General features: G+C 39.2%; 1 protein-coding gene and 1 pseudogene across 1 annotated transcript in view; both read right to left on the reverse strand.

Moving 5' to 3' along the window:
• The window catches only part of LOC139939776 (transmembrane protein 163a-like), a 37,546-nt gene extending 18,827 nt beyond the window's left edge, over positions 1-18,719 (reverse strand). The window contains exons 1-4 of the mRNA XM_071935890.1: positions 18,632-18,719; positions 14,581-14,679; positions 13,927-14,034; positions 4,887-4,930 (exon numbers count right to left, since the gene is read on the reverse strand). Coding sequence (XP_071791991.1) covers positions 4,887-4,930; positions 13,927-14,034; positions 14,581-14,653 — 225 coding nt within the window. The 5' untranslated portion in view covers positions 14,654-14,679; positions 18,632-18,719. The remainder of the gene's footprint in view (positions 1-4,886; positions 4,931-13,926; positions 14,035-14,580; positions 14,680-18,631) is intronic.
• A 2,637-nt stretch (positions 18,720-21,356) lies between these two features.
• On the reverse strand, positions 21,357-24,009 carry LOC139939548 (uncharacterized; annotated as a pseudogene).
• Positions 24,010-24,255: the final 246 nt, after the last annotated feature.

A 24,255-nucleotide genomic window follows, 5' to 3' on the forward strand; every position in this document is an offset into this window, starting at 1 on the left:
ATTATTGTTTGATTAAACCTTGGGTTTTAAAATACGTGAAGGACCCTCTAAAATGTAACGCGTGTTAACGCGGAATCGCCCAATATATGTCATCATATGAATGTTATTTGATCGAGGACAAGCACAGAAAATATAGTTAAACCGGGACGCACTCAACATGTTCAAAAAGCTGTATCCAGCAGCAATACACTTAGTCGGCATTGCCGGAAAAATGCACGAAAAAGAACTTGTTTTCGAAACGTACAAACTCACGACTAGGATCTGCATGTACTTTGCACGTGTGATACGCATGAAGGCAAAGTCTGCCTCGATTGACGTCACAAAAGGGGTAGGCGGAATAAACCCCAAACAACTTTATGTATTTTTTAAACATATAAATCGTTACAAACAATTACTAAAAAACTAGTTTTATTGTTACTAAACATATACTCTTACGTTTGAAAAAAATAAAAGTTCTATTTGCAGGTGACTTTAAAACATATGTATGAGGCGTTAACAAGTATTGTATAAAGTTCTTAATTAAGGGGCGCAAGGCGGAACAGGTGTTGGTAGGGGCTGGGGTTCGGAACCTGAGGGAAGGTGCGAGGAAGAGGGAGAGAAAAGAAGGAGGAAATAATTCTGGAGCGGGAAATTCGAAACCAAATCCGGTGTCGGGGGGGGGGGGGGGGGAGTTGAACAGGAAAACACACGATAGGTTTGGTCTCTGATCTGGTAATTAACAATTCCCTGACAGTTTGATGTTGAATTGTGGTTTTACAACCGACAAGCAGATTAGCGGCCGGGAAGCCCAGGAGCTATTATACTTGTCATGCACATTAACCATGTGCGACCGGTCAGCCGGGCGCTATTCTACTTGCCATGCGCTTTACGATCGTGTTACTGTTGTACACACGCACGAACATCGCTTTAGCGACATCCATCACATGAACAAACTTATCATGGTTCGATTTCTTTCACAGTCGTCATTTTCCCTTGCTCAAAACAGCTGAATATGAATGAAGTTTAGTAAAACAAATATAACATGGTTTAGTTTAGGTGACTAGCCGATATGAGCTCCCCTCGGTATTGGAAGTTGACACACTAGATCTCTCAACTTCTTCTCGGGAACTAGTTTGTCAACGTGACCTTGGGGAGCTATTATCGACTACTCACCCTCAAACCATGATATTTATCGTAACAATATCATAATAATAAACCAATGTGTTCGATATTGAACTAAAATCATTTCGTTTGTTTTCTGTCTTCGTTTGGTTGCAGAGCAAGCAATGACCTAGTTTTGGTCCAAGACCATTGGTGTTGCGCGGTCACATACACAACCAACGTTCCGATCTAGCACGGCAAAAGCGACCTTTCGATTTTCGGGACGGTAGCACACAGGACGGTAAAAAACTCTAAGCGTGTTTTTTTTTCCCAAGGGAAGATGAGGCTACAATAACAACCTGTGCCTTATGGATGAAAACTCCATGGCCTTACCGTCCCGAAATCGAAAGACGGAGGACGCTACATGTTAAACAGCCAATAAAGGATGATCTCAATATTTCAACTATTACCTTTTTATGGCCAAATAGACATCGTAGATACCGGTTAAAAACCATTTTACTCTCAAAGTTTGCATTGAGTAATAAATAACTCGAGTAAAAAGTGCACTCGGCCGCGCGGCTTTTTCAGCCGAGAGTCAAAAGCTACTTATGAATGGTAATGATTACGTAATACCCCTGTAACGTGAGCGGCGGCTAAAATTCACGACGGTCGACGGGTCAAAGACATGACAGAGGTAAACACACACGCACACACACCCCGCCCACACCCACGTGTGCGACGATCGGGCGAGTCATCTGGAAGTCGATGATCTTGAGTCTTGGTCACATCAGCAAAAGCCAACAGGTGGATTATTTTTGAACATTTGTTGTACATGAAGAGAAATAACATCACAAAGTTTCAGTTGTTGGTTTTTCAAAATGAAAGTTTAATTTCACCTTTTTCAAAAACCCCGCTGTTGAGTTTTTAGTGGGATATCATGGTGTAAACTTGATTGTGTGTAGGCACACTGAACATTGAACCTTCTATCATATATTTTATGTAAACAATGTCCATGGACATTATCTAATGTGTATAGGTTTGACAGAAAACCATAAGTCACAGATTTGTATTTAATTAAAGACAGTGGACACTATTGGTAACTGTCAAAGACCAGTCTTCTCACTTGATATTTCTCACCATATGCATAAAATAACAAACCTGTGAAAATTTGAGCTCAATTGGTTGTCGAAGTTGCGAGATAATAATGAAAGAAGAAAAAAACACCCTTGTCACACACAATTATGTGCTTTCAGATGCTTGATTTTGAGACCTGAGGTCTCGAACTCAAATACATGGAAAATTACTTCTTTCTCGAAAACTACGTTACTTCAGAGGGAGCCTTTTCTCACATATTGTTTATTATAACACCCCTTGCAAGTATTCTGCCTGCTCATTGGTTTAGAGCGCGTCACATGACATGTCTTAGTTTTGCTAGACGACGGCCGTGTGATAGTGCGTCGGTTTGCCATGCGCTAGTCCGAAGACTAGCACACGGCGCCGTGCGCTAGTCCGACAGACTAGCACACGGCGTGCAGTACCCAGACGTCCGTTGCGTGTACGAGGATGATAAATTAATAGTCTGTAACCATTTCGGATTGCACGACACTACATGCAACACAGTAAGTAAAAGTGTTTGCAATCTGTATTCGCGTCGTCCGTGGATTGTAGCATTCAGGTCTGTAACTTAATAATAATAGTACAGTATTTAGAAATGTTTGGGGTGTTATAAAACAAATATTGACTGCTTTTACTCGTGCAATGGTTAAAAACTATGACTCCCTCGGTGATCCCCGGAGCGTTCTATTTAAATAGAACGCTCCGGGGATCGTTCTATTTAAATAGAACGCTCCGGGGATCACCTCGGGAGTCATAGTTTTAACCATAGCACTCGAAGCAGTCAATATTTGTATACTATCAACCTCTGCCTTATGCTAATAATTATTTTGAGTAATTACCAATAGTGTCCACTGCGTTTAATGATGTAAAAATAAGTTTTCAGAATTATAGGTTGTTGGATTGGCTACATTTCAATTGGGCATGTATGGGCTTTATTTTTATGTTTATTCCATAAAGTCAATCAAGGGGAACCGGAACAATACGAGATAAAATAATTTAATAAGAATAATAATAATGTTAAAAATGTACTTCATGTCACGTTATTGTTAATGTGTGACCACATCACATAGCGCTCAGTGTTCCTGAGACAGGCCACATTTTCGTGGATGTCCTTCCTGCAGTTCCCCATCAGCTTCAGCCGGCTCATACCGGTACCGGTATTGTACGGCACCGCGAACAACCAACGCTGGACCGGCACCTCCGGGCACTTTAAGATCCTCCAAGTCGTTTCCATCGGGCCCTGAGTTCTTCTTCCGAGGAGCTTGAAGATCTGGAGTCACTGTGGTACACTACATCCTGGGACAGAACGCTGTTTTCTTCCCATTCAGTACTACTAGAGGTGTTCGACATCTTGATCAATCCGTCTATACATACATGTATTCGCATTGCCTATTGTACATTACTTTGTTTGCACGTTGTCGTGTACGTGTGTGTGCAGGTTCCATAATTTAGCCGCCGATGACGTCACGCGTCATGTATTGAGTGGTTCGTTTTACCCCGCCTTTTTCAGAAATTTGGCTTGGAGCGTTCTGGAGAAAAAACAATTTTACCATGTTTTAACGCGAGGTAAGAGACTCGTTATATTTTTTTAAATGTTTCCTATTGGCCCCAGCTATAAGAAAACTGTAATATCTACATTGTATATATTTGAGACCATCCTTTCTTGGCTGTTTAATGCATGGAGCTCGCGTGGAGATGCAATACAAGTACACGTGTACAGAAGGTACTCTAGACACGCTTGGTTGGTTGAGCCCATGTGAAAAAGAAGGTACATGATTGGTCTCATGAGACCAAAATTATGTTGTGACTTGTTTTACTCATTTCTCAAAAACTACACAACCTTAGTTAGTAGAATTTGAAGGGAAGCTTTCCACTATCATTATCTTCAAACCCTGTAAGTTTAATGTAAATCTGTGCACATTTTGAAAAAGTACCCGGATCCTTTAATGCTTAGTGGCCTCATCTTTCCTGGGGGAACAATACGCTATAAGGGATTACTGATTGTATATAATAGAGATCAGTGTAAGGGAGCAGGAAAGTCGATCGACGCATGCGCCAAACTGAAGTAGACTCCGTCGTGTAGAGATTGGGAACGCTATTTTGGTGAAACAACGTCCGGTCTGTACGACAACGGAGTGATGTTGTTTGTACACGATGTATGGTGAGGGAGCCTTGTGATAGACTTGATTCAAGCCCCGTTCTCGTGCGAGAGATCCTTAAAATTATAACCTACGTCAGAATGTAGCTATTGTGGTCCCGAGAATGGCCAGGCAGGGGGCTAGGTTGGAGGGGATGCCAACCTTGCAAAAATTGTCTGATGTTTAGGCGATAGGACTGGAAATAAAAAGACCCTCACGGGACTGGGACTTAAACAATTCTATGTCACCATGCGGTCCACAACATACAGGACGGGAGCACTCGAGCGTGAGCATACAGAATACTGTGTTATGCTCTCTCCCGTCCTGTGTGCTCCGTTCCGAAAATCGAAAGCTCGCTAAAAACTGTACACGACTGTAATGAACGAACGTAGCGGGCGCTCTGTTTCTCGTTGGTTGTGTGTGTGTGACCGCGCAACACCAATGGTCTTGGAACCAACTTAGCAATGACCCGTTGTAGGCCTACGTTGCAGTATTATAATAGCACAATTAAACAATGGACATTGATGAAATGATTGGATGATCTATACTTACTCCGAAACCAAAGAGAGCAGCGCTTTTCGTACTCCGAGATATAGCTGAAAAAGAGTCCAATATCAAAACGTTATTCATTATCACCTGACACCGTTTCAAACTACTGATGTCGATAGTGTGAGACACAACAACAACGCGCACGTTCTTTCCAGGTGGTTTGATATCACAGACCGAGATTCGTCTTATCAATCAATCAATCAATAAATCAATTAATCTACTGGTGGTACGCTCGTACATCGTGGCTGCTAAATTTTTGTTTTTGAGCGTCTTCGGACCTAATTATTATTCGGACGTAATTATTACCATATATTGTAATTATGTTGTAGAACCCTCATAGTAGACCAGCCAATCTTTAAAAAGTGCTCTAGAAAAAAAAAAAAAAACACGGCATAGTTTGTTAATGGCTGGCATCCATGCTAGATGTATGGATTATGTACTCGGGAAGACGATTAGGGTGGATGCCCAGCTTGATTTTGAATTTTAAGGTCATTTTGGGGTAAAAAGGTCCAAAAAGGTCAAAAATCAATATTTTCAAAATTTGTGTCAAATTTATTCACATTTGATAGATCTATTCATAAAATGTATTTTTAACTTTATGTTGATACTACAAACCTATGTAATTAACGTATAAACTTTGACCTTGTGCACAAATGTATAGCAAAACGAAGTGCAAAAGTGTGATTATCTTGAAAAGGGCACATTTTGAGTACACCAATTGTTTTTGCACTCCCCATCCTCATTGGTGCATATATTGGTTTCAAACAACTTTTTTTGAAAGGTAAATATACCCAGGCAGTTTTTGAGAAAAAAAACAATAATTCAAATACCACCTTCATGTGGGGTCTTAACGACTCATTTTAAGGTCAAAATTTCAAATTAGGCACAAAATTAGCATTTTTGAAATTTTCACAAAATTTGACCCCAAGTGATAGATCTATCCATAAAATGTATTTTTAAGTTAATGTTGATATGCCAAACGTATGTAATTAACGAATAAACTTTGACCTTGTACACAAACGTATAGCAAAGCAAAACGTAAAAGTGTGATTATCTTGAAAAGTGTACATTTTTAGTATACCAGCATTTTTTGCACTCCCAAGCTCATTGGTGCATATTAATGTTTCAAACAACTTTTTTTTTGAAAGGTGAATGTACCCAGGCAGTTTTTGAAGAAAAAACAAATCAAATACCACCTACGTGTAAGGTCATATTGAGGTCAAAAAGTGCCAAAAATGTCAAAATTTAATCTATTTTTTTTTTCGCCAAATTTTACCCCAGGCGGCAGATCTATCCATAAGAAATAGTTTCATCATCAAAATGACATACCAAGTCTGTGAAATTATGAGTTAATCCTATGTCATGTACACAAACTCATAGAAAAATTAAATCTTAAATTGCAATTTTCTCAAAAAGTGTGTATCTTGAGCATATTACAGTGTTTTTGCACTTTCTATCCCAGCAATGCATATAAATGTTTGAAAACAACTTTTTTGTTAAAGGTCAATATACCAAGACAGTTTTTAGTTTAAACTAAATTCATATAACACCTTCCTCATTGGTAAATTGAAACAAGAAACGCGTATGCTGATTGATGCAATTAGTTTGATATATAGTAGTTGTACAGTTTGACGTGCTCAAAAAATGCGTGTTTGTATCAAAGTTATTTTAACACTCCCAATCTTTCCAAGTACATGTATGCAGTTAAATACTCAACTTTTATTAGTGAATTAACAAAGTTGAACATTCTTTTTGCAGTTAAATGTTGTTTTTTCCCTAGGTAAGCCTATACTTTGTATATACGATGGGGGTATGGGGTATCGTGCAGTGATACATTGTATACTTCCTTATATGGAGTGTCATTATTCAAAGCTAACTCCAGAGCTACATGTAACCAGGCACACCGAAACCACTACAGCTTGACATACTTTTATGCCAAGTTTCTTTGATGAAAGAATTCTCACTACTCTTCAGGCACTAGCAGACAGCAATGACAATCTCATCACTTTGATCAATCAGTTTGTGGACATAACACAGGTCAGAAACATTCCATCATCATTGCCCGGCCACTATACACCTCAGGAAGAAATGATTTTAAACGGGCAAGTCCAAAGTTTGAGATTTAAATCTTTTTCAAGGGAGGACTACGTCTGCTTTTAAACAAATTCAACAAGCACTCCATAAATCCAAACTCCCAACTGTGGTCTCATTACATTGTGATGGTGGAGATTGAGATCCAGGACTCAGAAAGACAGATACTTGATCACCAATCTGGGAGCTTTTTCCGCAATGCTGCCGTCTCCATCATCTATGACCACAGTAACTTTGATGGATAGGGACGTGTTCATCTGGCAGATATGAAACTCATCAAGATGTTGATGATATTTAGAAGCTTTTATAACAAACAGTAAGATTTGATGTGTTCCGACTAAACCAAACCTTTGCGAAGACGATGACACAAACTCTGATATTGTGAGAGAGATACCGCTGGTATCTTTGACAACAAAAGACATTGCACCAGTTGATGTGGTAAACTGATCTTTAGGAGAGATGGTCCTTTAGGAGAGATGACGTTTTGAGGACACCTTAGCAGGCTGACACCAGGTTGATGCTCCATATAGCGGCAGTCAATGAAGGATAAGAGTGATTTGCAGGTGGAAAAATGTCACTTTTGTGTGTTCAAAAGCGTCAGAAACTTGGAAAGAAATGCACATTAATTACCCGATACATGCAGTAACTGAGAGACTTGCCAACCTGTAAGGCAGCTTACATGCTCTTACATGATGCGACACAGCCTGTCCTACATGACAATTGGGAAAAGAAAGTCTCCGAAAAGCAAAGTTAATATGTGTCAAGGGAATCGGCCGTAATGGAGAACTTATTCTCATTGAGCAGTTTGGTAACACTTGTGCACCTTGGTATAAAATTATCAACCTTGTCAGGCTCCAAATCTTTAGTAAATAAGGTAAAGAAGTGTCTGGAGATGTTACCGCCAACAAGAGATGCACTGAAACTTCACACAGCATAAACAAGGAAAACATGGACGACTCATCTCTCACACTGACACAGACACACATGAGCTTAAAAGAAAGAGTGGGGTTACCTGGAAGACTACCCCTATCTCAGATGCTTGATTTGAGCTAGTTTTATTGGGGTGCAAATCTTGGAAAGATTGGGAGTGTTAAAATAACTTTGATACAAACATGCATTTTTTGAGCATGTCAAACTATACAACTACTATATGAAACTAATTGCATGAATCAGCATACGCATTTCTTGTTTCAATTTACCAATGAGGAAGGTGTAATATGAATTTAATTTACACTAAAAACTGCCCTTGTAGGCCTATATAGACCTTTCACAAAAAAAGTTGTTTACAAAGATTTATATGCATTGCTGGGATAGAAAGTGCAAAAACACTGTATTATGCTCAAGATACGCACTTTTTAAGATTTAATTTTCCTAGACAAAGGTTTATCTCATAATTTCACAGACTTGGCATGTCATTTTGATGATGAAACTATTTTTTATGGATAGATCTGCCGCCTGGGGTAAAATTTTGCGAAAAATAAAAATAGATTAAATTTTGACATTTTTGGCACTTTTTGACCTCAATATGCCCTTACCCGGGTGGTATTTGATTTTTTTTTCTCTTCAAAAACTGCCTGGGTACATTAACCTTTAAAACAAAAAGTTGTTTGAAACATAAATATGCACCAATGAGCTTGGGAGTGCAAAAACAATTGGTGTACTCAAAATGTGCCCTTTTCAAGATAATCACACTTTTGCACTTCGTTTTGCTATACATTTGTGCACAAGGTCAAAATTTATACGTTAATTACATAGGTTTGTAGTATAAACATAAAGTTAAAAATACATTTTATGGATAGATCTATCAAATGTGAATAAATTTGACACAAATTTTGAAAGTATTGATTTTTGCCTTTTTTTTACCTTTTTACCCCCAAAATGACCTTAAAATTCAAAATCAAGCTGGGCATCCACCCTAATCGTCTTCCCGCGCCCATGATCCATATATCTAGCATGGATGCCAGCCATTAACAAACTATGCCGTCCAAAGTGTAATTTCACACTTTGGCTGGCCTACTATCAGGACTATCCTGTGGATTTTTCTTATAAATTTTGGTGTAGTTTTCTTGCCGTTAGTTAACTCGTCAACTCGCCGTCAACTCCTCCATTTTGTTTTTAAAATCCACAAAAGAGGCATAGAACTGTAATGTATTAGCTTAAGGAGAAGTTTCATAAGTTTTAGGTAACATTTCGGTGTAAAAATTTAGTTTTTTTTTCTCGTGAAAAAATTATCTCTCAGCAGAGCAGTCGGCCGCCGTCTTGCATTTTCACAGGATTGTACAACACGACCGACAACAGAGGGCGCTTTTCTGCATTTGGAATAGTCTTGACCTATAAGTCGTCAATGATCGGTACTGCATGGTGTATTATGCACTGTGCTACGTGTAAATTGATTGGTGCCGTCTTGGGTCAAGACTAACCTTATCCATGCCTGCCATACTGCGTGGTTGAGAGTTGACGGCGAATTGACTGACACAAGCGAGTTGATGGCGAGTTGACGGCAATTAGTAAGACCGGGTGCATGCGCTGTGATTCGCGCGCTATCGCTGACGATACCAGACGGGATTGTGTTGGTTTCTCCATGGTTTTAACGGCGATTTTTGAGTTTTTCGAATTTAAAAATAGCGAATTTGGAAGCATAAATCGGGGAAATATCTGACATTTTTTATCCGATTTATACGTTTTAGATTTTGGGGGTAAAAATAAGAAAAGTCGGTTTTCCGATTTAAATCGGAAAAGTTGTATCTCTGAATTTACCTGACTTTAGACAATTAATGGGCTCAAATATCTCGTTAGCATTGGTACCAATCGACTCTAGAGGGGAGTCAACGTGTCCCTTACAGATGGTAAAGGAAGTGTCATCAAAGTCCTTATCTGTAAAATTAGACATGTTAAAAGAAGTAGCAATAGTGGGCAGGTCAGTAACAACATGGAGCATTGTTTCTGAATTGTTAGTATTTGGTCCATTTAGAGGGATTGTCAGGATCCTTACGACTGGCCATATACAGGTGACGCTTCCTCTTGGCAAGATATATAGTTTTCACAGTAATCCAAGGCTTTTGGGGGCTTCTTGCAGCTTTCCGTGAAGCCACATACTTGTGAATACAAGATAAAAATGTATACCGGAAGGTGCACCAGGCATCATCTTTTGATTTACCATCGATGACTTTGTGCCAATCAATATTACCCAGATTATTTATAAGCCTATCAACATCAGCCTTTGAGTATCTGAAGAAACGTTCCATGAGGAGGGGTCGGTCTAGGAGGAGCAACATTGAGTGTCAAATGAATGCCTGCATGGTCACTTCCTTGAATATCAATATGTGGCATTACCTTGCCAATAGCATTAGGATTATTACTATCAAGAAGATCACTAAGATAACCATAAAATCTTTATCCGAGTATCTCCTTTAGAAACAAAATCAACAAGTTGATTAATTTTGAGAGTATCCAAGTTGTCGTGTTCATATTGTAAAGCCATAACTGGGTTGATAGTGTCCTTAGCTGCGATCATTACACCTCCGCCATTCCTCTGTCTGTCCTGACGGAAAATAACATAGGGTGCAGCGACGAGTTCAGAGTCACTGACGGAGTCAGCAAGAAAGGTTTTATTAACAGCCACTATGTCGGATGCCTCAGTGTCAAGGGATCGGTTTCACAAAGAGTTAGAACTATAGTCCTATCTTAGGACTAGTCCTAGTCCTAGGAGAAATTATAAACGTATGGCTAGTCCTAAGTTAAAGCCATTGGACCCTTTCGGTAAACAGTTTTGTCCAAGGCCCACACTTCGTGTATCACCTTTTATATATCAAATAACAAACCTGTGAAAATTTGGGCTTAATCGGTCATCGGAGTCGGGAGAAAATAACGGGAAACCCCACCCTTGTATCCGCGCGTTTCACCGTGTCATGACATGTGTTTAAAATAAATCCGTAATTCTCGTTAACGAGAATTGATATTGTTTTACTGTTTTCTCAAAAAGTAAAACATTTCATGGAATAATGTTTCAAGAGAAGTATTTCATCACTACCTTCTGTAAACCCTGTAAGTTATTTGTAAATCTGTGATTTTATTTTTCCCTGTACCGAAAGGGTCCAATGGCTTTAAGACGACTACCTCCATAAGATTCATCATATGACTTTACACGTCGAACGAATGTCATCACATCATTATTATTATATTCAATGCTCGCAGTATTGTGAACAAGCTTCTTGACTTCCACAATTTGCTGGGGTGGATTTCACAAAGAGTTAAGACTAGTCTTATCTTGAGATAGAATCAGTTGAAAAATAGCACATCAGTTTGAATAACAACAAACTCTACTTTTAGTGAAGCGCCGTGGCTTGATACCAGAATGCACAACTTTAGAATGATAACGGTTTAAAACAATTAACAGAACTGAGAACATCATGCAGAGGATTATACCTCAGCTGGGAGACAAACAAAATATGGCACACACCTCGTCCCGTAGTGTTGATTCTTTAATCAAGGGTGTTTTTTCTTTAATCATTATTTTCTTGCAACTTCGATGACCGATTGAGCTCAAATTTTCACAGGTTTGTTATTTTATGCATATGTTGAGATACAGCAAGTGAGAAGACTGGTCTTTAACAATACATGTATTACCAATAGTGTCCAGTGTTTTTAATAACGGAATAAAAGTCTAGTGACTTGTTCTTTCACGGCCGTTAAGAACCGGCACGGTCGTTGCCGTGTGATAAGGCCCGAGCCGAAGGCCTACTTCTTCTTCTACCTGATACTCGGCAATGTCCGTAAGTCAGGACGCAAAGGAAAAAACTAATGTGCATGCGCAGCGTGGGCGCCTCTCCATACAGTGCGACTTAAATTAATTTACAAGGTGCAAGTAAAAAAGGGGTCCATGAAATTATGAATAATAATTAATAATAATAATATCGAAGTCTTATATAGCGCACGTATCTACCAAACAAGGTACTCAAGGCGCTAAGTATATACAAACTTTCATTATTTGGACCAGGACATGTTGCTATGTCAGACCAAGATATGGGTAGTCTGAAACTGAAGTTAGTGCATTGCTTCCGAGTTTGTAGTTTGTCTCTATGGTGTTGCGACACAGGGAAAATTTCATGGAGTGACATTTCATTTGCTATGTGTGGGTCCATTGCTGAAGGCGGTCAAGTTCTTGATCTTAGACAATCATCTGCAAATAAGCGTGTACTTGAGGAAATGCCTGATGGGAGGTCATTGATAAAATGTCAAGAACAGGAGTGGACCAAGTACTGTTCCTTGTGGAACTCCTGAAGTTACATTTGCCCAGTCTGATGATTTTCCATCTATGACAACACGCTGTGAACGCTTTGTTGGAAAGTTTTCTATCCATATTTGTAGTGGGCCTCTGATTCCGTAATGATGGAGCTTGAGAAGGAGGCGCTGATGAAGACACGATCAAAGGCCTTTGAAAAGTCAAGCACTATTGCATCCACTTGGCCTCGATCATCAAGGGCTTTGGCAAGATCTTGAGCAGTGACCACGAGCTGGGTTTCGCAAAATCGACTAGGGCGGAATCAATGCTGGGCATCTGTGAGTATTTCATGATCATTGTAGGGCCTTTATCACACGGCAACAACCCTGCAAGGTTTTAAACGGCCGTGAAAGAACGAGTCACTACACTTTTATTTCCATTCATAAATGCCTTTTTGATCAAAAGGCGTAATAAAGTATGTACATGTACAGTTAGATGTACGACGTCCGTGTGTTGCATTGTTATGATTGAGACGGCTTTTTCCGACAGTTTCCGGCTCCGTTCGTGCGCATGCGCGTATAGTCTTGGTGCAACATATTGTCGTTTTTCTTTCACACACAGCGCAGCCAACTTACCGCAGCGCCCGCATCCCCGAATCGCACAAGAAACAAACGTCTTGCACCAAGACTAGCGCGGAGTATCCGCTGCCAACCGGTTATAAACACTGGTTATTATCAAAGGTTTAAACATTCCCACGTGACTCGCTCTCAACCAATAGGAACAGCGAAACTGTCTGAGGTATTTATGAATATCTGGTAATTGCATGTCTACATGTTGGCCCCAGAGTAGAATTTTTAACATGTGTAAATTTGATTTTGTGTTGGCCTCCATGCTGCTTAAATTTGAATGTTTTTACAATAAACCATATCTAAAAAGTAATGGAAATAAAAATAGTTGGTAAGAGGCCTATTATAGCAGCACAAAGCATGTTGAGAAAACATTTCACTTCAAAGTGATTTGGTTATGAAAAGAACAATTTTGTATGTCCCCTAATTTGAATATGTAACGCTTCTCAGATTGTGCATTCCTATCCTGCGTGGACCTTCGCTCCGGATTTTCGGTGGAATCATAAAAACACGAGCATGCATTTTTAAAAGGGAGTTTTTAAAACTTTTAGTTTGATTGTGTTTATCTAACATTATATAGGATTATAACAATCGTTATATTTATACTTTGCCCCCAAGCCAATTTTAAAAGTGAGGGAACTGTTGACGATTTCTTTTAATTCTCAGGAGAAAATGACTCGGTCATGGATTGGAAAAATCATTGATGAATTTTAGGAAATCGCTCAAAGATACAAAATGTAGACGAATTAAATAGCATAGAAGTGTCTTATTTCTCATATCCAATGATTTGTTCGCGTAAACCCTGAAAGTAAAAATGAATCATATCGCCGCTTGTCAACAGCAACTGATTCAGATGTAGACTCGATTTATTGTGGTCCCGAGAGTGGGACAGGTTGGGGAATGCAGAGCATCACAAAACAATAGCACGGGATTAAGACTTGAGTCAAGTCTAATGCTAATGGGGAAAAGTTTGCCATAATGATATGTGACTCGATAGGGCCTTGGTAAAAGGAAACTGGAGTCGCACAGAAAACGTTTGATTGACAGCTTTTGGTGATTTTTAGAGGGGGAAATCGTAAGAAAATGTACTGGTCATGATGCTTACCAAAACTCGTAATAGCTAACACCAAAAGAACTGCGACGGACAAACTGGCCAGGAATGATGCGGCACGATGGTAGTACGTTTCCTCAGCTTTTGTCAATCGTATGTTGTCTGAAAAGAAATTGTTTGTTAGAGGCGGCATCACTCATTATTCTCATTACATACACAATGCCATGGTAACAGCGCAATAATAAGTCACAGACTAGCCACTACATCTCCATATAATAGACCCAATGACTTCACCGGAAGTCCGAACTCTCAAGAGAAATCTTAGTAAATGTTGGATCTGGTACAATCAAAGGTGTGAAATCAAAGCCGCTTTACACATTACAATGAAACACGGAAGATTAATTTAATCTGCTTCTTTACGTTACAGAATAAATCCTAATAATTAAAATGACTTGCCTTACCGGGCAGCTAGATAGTTATGTGTTTGTTCTCAATGTTATTTTCTGATCTACCAAAAGAAAAAAACTTCAAGCACAAGTGTACGCGATTGCAATTAACCTCGGATTATGTTGACAATCGGATAATTAGGAACATGCTCCTTAAATGGCAATGCATGTAAAACAGTTCTGCGAAAAAAATTAAGACAGTGATCTCGTTTGAAAGGGCGCAGGATGATTACAGTCGATAGCGTTTAAATAAATGTCTCACCCGTTGTTCCATTGTCTGCGTTTTCCGCTTCTTCTGATCTGTGAACCAGGGGTAAATGCTCAGAACTTGTCATCTTTTGGTGTACAGTTCAGGTGTAAGCTAGGAAAAAATGGAGTAAGAAAAGGATAGAGTGTCATGGCCTTGTGGTTAAGAGCATCGAATTAAAGTTCTGGTGCTGAGTCACCGGAGTGTGGGTTCGAATCACGGTCGTGACACTGCGAAGGTAGAGGTCGATATAGTGAATGAAAAAGCCAGGTTAATTGTATACTCCTATGACCAGGGCACTAATGTAAAGCGCATTTATACGGTTAGTGTGAAATGCGCTATATTAGAATTGGTTTTATATTTAATAAAAAAACGAATACACACATTTTTATTTAATTTTAATATTTTTATTACTGTTCAATTCAACTTTTATATCAAACTGCACCCCTGGAAATCAATACATGCAATTATCACAAGTCATTGATAATATAACATTTAACAGCCTTTGTTTTCGTCCAAACGAACTAAACAAAACAAGTATATTCCCCGGAAAAAATAGACATGTTTTGGTGGCGTCCGAAAGCATGACGTTTGTCTACTTTGTTTCCAGGTATCTTTTTGCAAGTAACGTGTCTGTTTGTGTAAGAAAAACTCCCAGGTGCCTGTATAGATCGGGCTGCAAATTTTCTTACGGCATTTCTTAGGTCCGGTGATCATACTAGTTGGGTTCAATTTGTTTTATTTCTTCGTATTTCGAAAATTGATTTATTTCACGTCCTTAAAGAGGATGAACGAATGCAAGGAGAACACGCGCCTCGAATACATCAGAAAGGCATTGGACACTTTCGGAACAGAAAACAAATTAAAAGTTCACAGATGTACAAATAACTTACAGGCTTTACAGAAGGTAATGGCGAAAGACTTCTCTTGAAATATTATTCCTTGAATGCTTTACTTTTGAGAAATCATTAAACAAATTATCAATTCTCGATATCGAGAATTACGGATTTATTTTAAACACATGTCATGACACGGCGAAACGTGCGGAAACAGGGGTGGGTTTCCCGTTATTTTCTCCCGACTCTGATGACCGATTGGGCCTAAATTTTCACAGGTTTGTTATTTTATAAATAAGTTGTGTGATACACGAAGTGTGGGCCTTTGGACAACACTGTTTACCTAAAGTGTCCAATGGCTTTAAGGCTAGGTTTGCTGGCATATGTAGGTTTTCTGTATAGCGTGGTGTAAGGGGGGGGGGGGTAAGTGGAGTGACGCAATGAGTACAATACACCCTGTGACAAGCAACCCGTCTTAAGTTAAAGGCAGTGGACACTATTGGTAATTGTCAAAGACTAGCCTTCACAATTGGTGTATCTCAACATATGCATAAAACAACAAACCTGTGAAAATTTGAGCTAAATCGGTAGTCGAATTTGCGAGATAATAACGAAAGAAAAAAAACCCTTGTCACATGAAGTGATGTGCGTTTAGATGGTTGATTTCGAGACCTGAAGTTCTAAACTTGAGGTCTCGAAATCAAATTCGTGGAAAATTACTTATTTCTCCAAAACTATGGCACTTCAGAGGGAGCTGTTTCTCACAATGTTTTGTACGACCATTACTTGTCACCAAGAAAAGTTTTATGCTAATAATTATTTTGAGTAATTACCAATAGTGTCCACTGCCTTTAATACGAATCTGAGTCAGTCTACCCGCAGGTCACTCGATATAATAAGTTTCCTTTGTGATTTATCTGCACGAGTTGGCATGATTTTTCATGCGTGACCTCGGTTTGAATATATAATTAGTCCAAAGGGCTTCTGAAATTCAGTCTTTCTCAGCCTTATCTGAAAAGTATTGACAGAAATAATGTAGAAGTACATTGAAATAAAGAGCATATCTGTCGTTTTGTCGTTGCAACTCAAACTTTAAAAAGAGAAATTTGTACATTAAAAATTGCTTTAAAAATGAATAAAACAAGTCACAAAAACACGGCAAATTTTCCCGTTATGAATGTCAGCAACAGTCCCCAATTAGTATATATGGATAGATTATTTCATATTCTTCCCGAAAATGTTAAAAGCGAGAGCGGATCGTACTTAGTCCAGTCAGGATACAGCGATTTCCACCGTCAATCCAAAACTTCCATTACGAAAAAATCAACTATTAGACAGCATGGTTTTCCTGCACGGTGATTGGCTGACGATGACATCATCAACTAATATGGCAGCATGCTGTCTTTCGTTGGTATGGTGCCCCGACCACAAAAGCAGCGTTAGTCAATACCAAAAGAGCCCGTCTATACCATGGGATGAATGAGCTGATCCTTATTCAGCTCATAGTTTAGACAGGCGCTTTTACCATACCAACGAAAAACAGCATTCTGCCATATTAGTCGATGATGTCATCGCCAGCCAATCACCCGTGCAGGACAACCATGCTGTCTAATAGTTGATTTTTTTTTAATGGGAGTTTTGGATCAATGGTGGAACTCGCTGTATCCTGACTGGACTAGGTACGATCCGGTCTCGCTGTTGACATTTCCAGGTAGAATATGATATAATCTATCCATACATACTAATTGGGGACTGTTGCCGACATTCATTACGGGAAATTTTGCCGTGTTTTGTGACTTGTTTTCTTTTGAAGCCATTTTTTACGTACAAATTTCTCTTTTTAAAATTTGAGTTGTACCGATTTTTTTATACATAACGACAGATATGCTCTTCGTTTCAATTTACTGGTAAATTATTTTTGGTTGAGACTTTTCAGAAAAGGCCGGAAAATGTCCGAATTCCAGAAGCCTTTTTGACTAATAAATATTCACACAAAGGTCACGCACGAAAAACGATGCATATTGTGCAGATAAATCACAAAGGAAACTAGTGACCTGCGGGTAGACTGGAGTGTTTTGTGAAATCAATATTTTTGTCCCGTAGACTATTGCTGAAGAAAGAGAATCATTCTATAGACCTTTCTTTTGCAACGTCATAGCCCGAGTTTTTGCCAACCCAGATTGGAAAACTATGGAAAGCCATAAGTGCAAATCAAGAATAGATCTCTATTTTTGGTAACAATGTAACCAACTTTGTTGATTTTGTTTAAAACTAAACAGCTAGTTATGAGAGGTATTTAATTTAATTGAAAGTTTGCAGAAAATGTTGAATTTTGTTAAAACATCTGTTTTTACGATTTAGTAATTTACTAACATTCGGCCGACCATGCCAACCAAGGCGGTTTGTTTATCAACAAAAGAAAGGTATATAAAAACATTAGAAAAACAGCAGCAGCACTAGAGCAGACATTCCAAAACAGTGCCAAAAGTAGTTTGATATTAAAAACAGCATTGTTCGGTTAAATTACAAGTACCACTAAGTATTGGCACCACAGTCCAACTTTAACAATAATGTAGTGTACCGGTAATTGAATACAGACAGAAAATAAGTGTTCTCAGTTAAATTAAACGTTTTCTCGTTTACGATAGGGGAACTACCTGTTGAGATGAATGTTACATATTTAATTTCTTACATGTATAGCTTTCAAACATTTCGCACATGCGGTAATCATCAGGTTTATAGAACATCAGCCACATACTGCTACTAAATTTCAACAGCTTATCCACTTCCAGAGTAGTTTTCAATAAAAACAGCATTGTTGGGTTGAATTACATCATCATAATACAACAAAGCATACAACAAACCCGCCCCTCACCAACATTTTTTAAAATCAAATTCACACTGGACCCGAAGACCAAAAATTCAAAAGGCAAAACATCGGAATTCCAGTTAAAACCGGATTATTCTCATGCCTGCTGCATGGCCATTTCTATGAAACTGATCCTCAAATTACTAATCCATAAAATGTGCTGTTGATGAAAACACTTTGATTTAAAGGCGGCCTTTTGCGAGTGCTATTAAATGTGAGGGTTGTATTATAGCAACATAATGCAGAGAAACACATCGTAATGCACCAGGGCCAGTGACTTGAGACCAGTGTGTGGATGGCAATAGTTTCAGTGATAGGCCTCAGTTGGGTACGTATCGGGCATTTCGTGATGTCCACTTACCCAAACTGACGCTAGTCCTCGAACGGCCGGGGATGTATCTTCTTATGTGATGGGGGGAAATGTGTGAGCCTGCCACAAAAAATCAGTGCTGCTATTAAAATCATGAAAAGAATGAAATTAAGCATCCGTGAATACCCGCATGTGTACTGTGTTCGCTACACAAGTACCAGCATTTTTAATCAACACGGTTGTTTGTATGAAAGAAGCACTGCCCATGCTTAGATTCAAACAATAGTTTCCACAAGCGAACGAATTTAGAAAGGTTACGGGGTTCGTTCTGATAGGCTGACCGTCGGCTGTTTCAGTTGTGAATATGTCACAAAAGTCATGCATGGACAGTCTCAAAACACTTCCGTATGTGTCTTCACATAGATGAGGCATTCTTTAAACTCGGGCATTTGAAATTAAAAAAACAATCGTTTTACAATAACACAACACGGAACGGAAAGGTGCACTATAGTAACAATTGCCAGGAAAGTTTGTACAAAACTTGTTTTATGAGTAGCAAAAAAGAGTCAGGTTTGGATGCTGATATTTGGAAAATGGGCAACTATATCGTATTGAACCCTTGCACGCGCGTCACACGCGGCGACTGATGCCACGCTCACCATAGACCTTTTCGCAAATATCGGGGCGCGCGCGTAAAGCTTGGAATTAGGTGCATTGTGGTCTAGCTGGTAGCAAAATTTGATTCATATCTATCCCACAATGCACCTCATTCAACAGTCTGCGCTTGCGCATTGGTATTTGCGATAAGGTCTATGTTGGTGGGCAGTTAGGTTAAAATGCGCAACTTCACTGCATAACGCACAGCATACTCTAAGCATAGAGTTATATATGGAAACGCACAGTGAAATTGCCCACCAGTATGGCGCATACAAGATTTTTCTGATGATGACGTCAGGTGAAATGGGTCAATATATTATGTTATTTAAACACTGGTGTCAAAGGGCACATTGGGGACAGAGGAAGCCACACAAGGCCAGCTTGCCGACAAGAGATCCACATGCAGTCAAAAGGGATTTTAAGTGTCATGCTCCTTCGCTACGCTCATACGCATGAAAAATGGTTTCATTCTATTGGACTCCATAATAAGGACACAAGAGATGACATTTCGTTTCAGAGTATTATTATTATTATTTTTATATCATGGGAAGGGGCCGGCATTGGACCTATGAGTTTTAATACATATTACTGAATAAATTTATTTGTTAATGTTAGTAAATAATGTTAGTTTATGAATGGACACTCTCCTGATGGTTCATTGAACCATGGCCCTCTAGGCCCTTCGGGTATCTCCCGAAATCTCTCTCACAATATAACAGCATTAATTAGTCAACATAAGTACACTATGCTTCACACTTTGTAAGCTCCAACTTATTTCAAATTACAATCTCATTTGTACACATTAATCTTGCCAGTTATGTGATACAGTATTCGATGGTCAACAATAAGTACACTTTAAATGCACCTTTACTTCTAACTTATTTCAAAAACAATCTCATTTTGGTACACATTTAAATGTTGTGCTTGGTTTCAAAATAGGCTTATTGAACTCGCACTTTTCCTTATTTACAACAAAGTTGTATAATTTTCAAATTATTATAGGATTATCATTTGTTGTTATAATTCAATCTGTGCTCAACAATTTAGAGACCACCAATCTCTGTTCTACTTCTCTTTTAGCGTATCTATTTTTTGCGGTTGTGTTCTTCCACCTGCCATGTTGCATGACTAGTTCTTCGGGAATACCTTTATTTGTAAGATGCGTGGCCCCTCCCGACCTCATACTGTGTAAGCCGTACTGTTTGGGGTCTTTAATTCCAATTTGTTTCATAGCATCCAGAAATAACTCTCTGCACCTTGTGTAGCTAAATGGTCTATTCAAGAGTGGTGTGTAAGATTGGGAGCTAGAATGGTACGATAATGCAGTAAAAATGAACGCATCCTGACCAATCTGGATGTTACACTTTGACATATCACTCTTCAAAATGGAGATTGGAGATATTCTGCTTTCCGTGCTTGAAATATAAGCATAACTACCATCTCTGAATATATCAGTCTTTGATTGAGGTATGAAAATGCTCATACCTTTGCCATCGTTTAATTCTGTTAAGTGACAGGCTTTAAGTTTGGACATTTCTTCATGTCTGAAAAGTAGCGAAAACTTAAGAGAGATGTAAAAGGCTGTACGCAAGTCTATTAAGGTACGGTTTTCTCCGACTAGTTTGTCAACGATGCAATTGACTTGTTCCAAGGTTAAGGGCTCTTTCTGGTTGGGTGGTTTGTGCAATTGGCGCCTTGCACTTACTATGATTTGTTGAACTATAGGCAAATCAACGGGGTTGGGTTTTGTATTAACCAATGAGTGTAACCATTTTAATGCTGCTGATGAGGAAGTGATAAAGTTATCGGATTTAGCGGTTTCCATCTTATTAAACAGGTAAGCAGCAATTATTTGATCTCTAATTGGAAGAATTATCTCTAAACCGTTATCCTGCAACCAACTAAAGAATTGTCTGCATTTGTACATGTATGTGTTTATCGTGCCTTCCGCTTTGGCTAATATGACTTCGTTGAAGAATCGTTTCTTCTTACTTTCCAGACCTTGGGGGAACTCTGACCAAAACTGTTGCTTGTGTATAATCTAGTGCATCAAATGGGAATGGCAAAGTAGAGATGAAAATGTTTTAATTTATCCTACATAAGTAAATGTAATTGTGAATTACTGAGAGGAGAAGGTATTAGTATGGGTTGTACAATCAATATAAACAGCACAAATATTGCCAGTGAATCGTGGGGACCCTATAGAAGTGAGTTCTTATTTCGACCTAGCTGTAGTGCAACGTTTCCTTTCGTTGTGATAAAATCTTTTATCCATGACCTGTAATGTGACCAGAGGATTGGCCAAAATATGGAAGAGGGCCATTGTGGAAATACCAACACGCCTTTTCCTCTGCAGAGGTGGATGTGCTCTAGCACCTTTGGAATGAGGACTACTGGTGGGACTATCAGACAATTCTCGTCTTGCCAGTTTTGAGTAAAGGCATCAACGCCTGACGTGCCAGGGTTCCAGAACCTGGAGTAAAAACAAGTTAGTTTTGCATTATAGTAATTGGCAAAACAGTCGATACTGAGTGGGCCCCAAAGTGAATTCAATTCGTTGAAAAATTGTGAGGATAACTCCCAGTCGTCAGTGTCTATTAGACGACTGTTGAAATCGGCTTGATCATTCAGAGTTCTTGGGATCCAGTCGACTTCTAATCTGATGTTATTACGTAAACATATGGTGAAAATATCAAGAGCTATATCTTGCAGATCGCTTTTCATACTTCCTATTTCTACAATTCTTGTGGCAGATTGATTATCTGAGAAAACTGTTGTGAACCACTTAACATTGGCAAAAAGGAATTAATGGCAAAACGAATAGTATTTAACTCTCTCCATGTGGAACTTTTCTGGGCTTCTTGTTTGGTCCAGAGCTTATGAGCTACATGGATTTCATTACAAATGATTGATCCTGCACCCTGTGCGCTAGCATCACAACAAACAAGTTTAGTAACATCCCTTGTTGCAAAGACATTACGTAGATTCAAAGAGGCTGCATTATTTTTCCAGAATTGAATTTCGGAATTGCAATGTACATTGAGCTCGATTAATTCGTCTTCATCGGCCGCTTGAGCAATTTTAATCTGACAATGTCTGGTCATGAGTCTTACAATATTTCCACACACTGGACTTAAAGGAACACGTTGCCTTGGATCGGTCGAGTTGGTCTTTGAAAAGCGTTTGTAACCGTTTTTTATAAAATGCATATGGGTAGAAAGATGTTGTAAAAGTAGAATACAATGATCCACACAAACATGCCTCGAAATTGCGTGGTTTTCCGTTTACCTCGTCGACTAACACGTCGGCCATTTATGGGGGTCAAAATTTTGACTCCCATAAATGGCCGACCGTGTTAGTTCGCACAGTAGAAGGAAAACCACGCAATTTCGAGGCAAACTTGTGTGGATCATTGTATTCTACTTTTACAACATCTTTCTACCCATATGCATTTTATAAAAAACGGTTACAAACGCTTTTGTTTTGACCAACTCGTCCGATCCAAGGCAACGTGTTCCTTTAATGATATGATTTGTCCAGCCAGAGAATGCAATTTTCTGACAGATAATGGATCTGAATTGAGTAGGCTTAACTCGTTAATTGATCTAAGCAGTTTGTCTATGCGTCTCTGAAGTACTTTCAGTGTACCTCCTTTGGAAACCCATTGCATGCCTAGCCATTCAATCTCAGTAGTAGGATCCCACTTACTCTTTTCTATGTTATAGATAAAGCCAGCTTTAAGTAAATCAATCCTTACATGCTTAGATATTTCTGTAGCTGAGGCATAATCTGATTCAGTGTTTCCTGTACTTGGTATCACAACAATGCCGTCATCTAGATATAGTGCAATTAAAATACCCGATGCTCTCCAATGTGTCACTAAAGTTTTCATGACTTTCGTAAACAACCAGGGTGCGGAGGATAAACCGAAAGGGAGAACATTGGATTCAAAATAACGTTTTACTCCTCGCATTTCCCATGAAAAACCGAGGTAAGGCTGAAAATCAGGTGCGATATCTATATGTGGTGGTAACCTGATTTTAGGTCAAATGTGAATAGTCTCGCATTTTTTGAGATGAGATTTAAGCCAACTTTCCAATCATCTAGCTTAAACTTTTCCTTTTTTACAAATTTGTTAAGCCTGCTTAGGTCTAAAATTAGACGTTTCTTTCCTGAAGCCTGGTAGGCCACAGATAAGGGGCTCACCACATCGGAAGGCTCGTGTTTTTCTGTTATTCTTTTTGATTTCAACAGATCTAGGACGGTCTCTGTGACAAACTGGTATTCTTTATTGGTTGAATTGTTATTTCGATAAAACATTGGATGGGGCTCTGCTGTAAACGGAATTTTTTAGCCGATATGACCATTCTGGAAGAACTTATTGTATACCAGAACTGAGCGTGTTGTTTTAATCGCCCTTTAACGGGAGTATTGTCAGAGCATAGCTCTTCCATAACACATGATTGATAATTACATTGCACCTCCAATACGTCACTGAGATGGTTTATTGACGGATTGCTTGATTGAGGGTCCTGCGCCGTACTCGGGCACTGTGATTGGCTGGTTGAGCACTGTGCTGTTTGCTGCTGGGCTTGGGAGGACCGAGGGGACAGCTCGCTGGAAAATGGTACTCGCCACGGTATGGCGCTGGTGAAGTTGCTGTATAACGGGGAAGCTGATTTGAATCTGGATGCCCCGAGCGTGCTGAAGGGGCACTCGCTTGCCCAGTGGCCTGGCATTTGGCAGGTAAAACATGTGTCAGCGCTTGGCATGCCTAAAGGTTTTGGGCAAAGAAGAGGGATGACAAAAAAGAGGAAAGACGAGAAAGAAATCTACAAGATTTTGGTGAAAGCTAACCGAGTATTTTAAGGTGTGGTGTATAACTCAACGATATAGTGTCGGCCTGAATAGCGTGCTCATGGCCAGCGGGCCGATTATATACGGCCATGCATCAGTGCTTCTAATTTGAATAAGCGCCCATCAAGGGTGGCGTAACACATTACGCCCAACTGCATAAA

The sequence above is a fragment of the Asterias amurensis genome, chromosome 7 (assembly GCF_032118995.1).
Source record: "Asterias amurensis chromosome 7, ASM3211899v1".
Taxonomy (NCBI): Eukaryota; Metazoa; Echinodermata; class Asteroidea; order Forcipulatida; family Asteriidae; genus Asterias; species Asterias amurensis.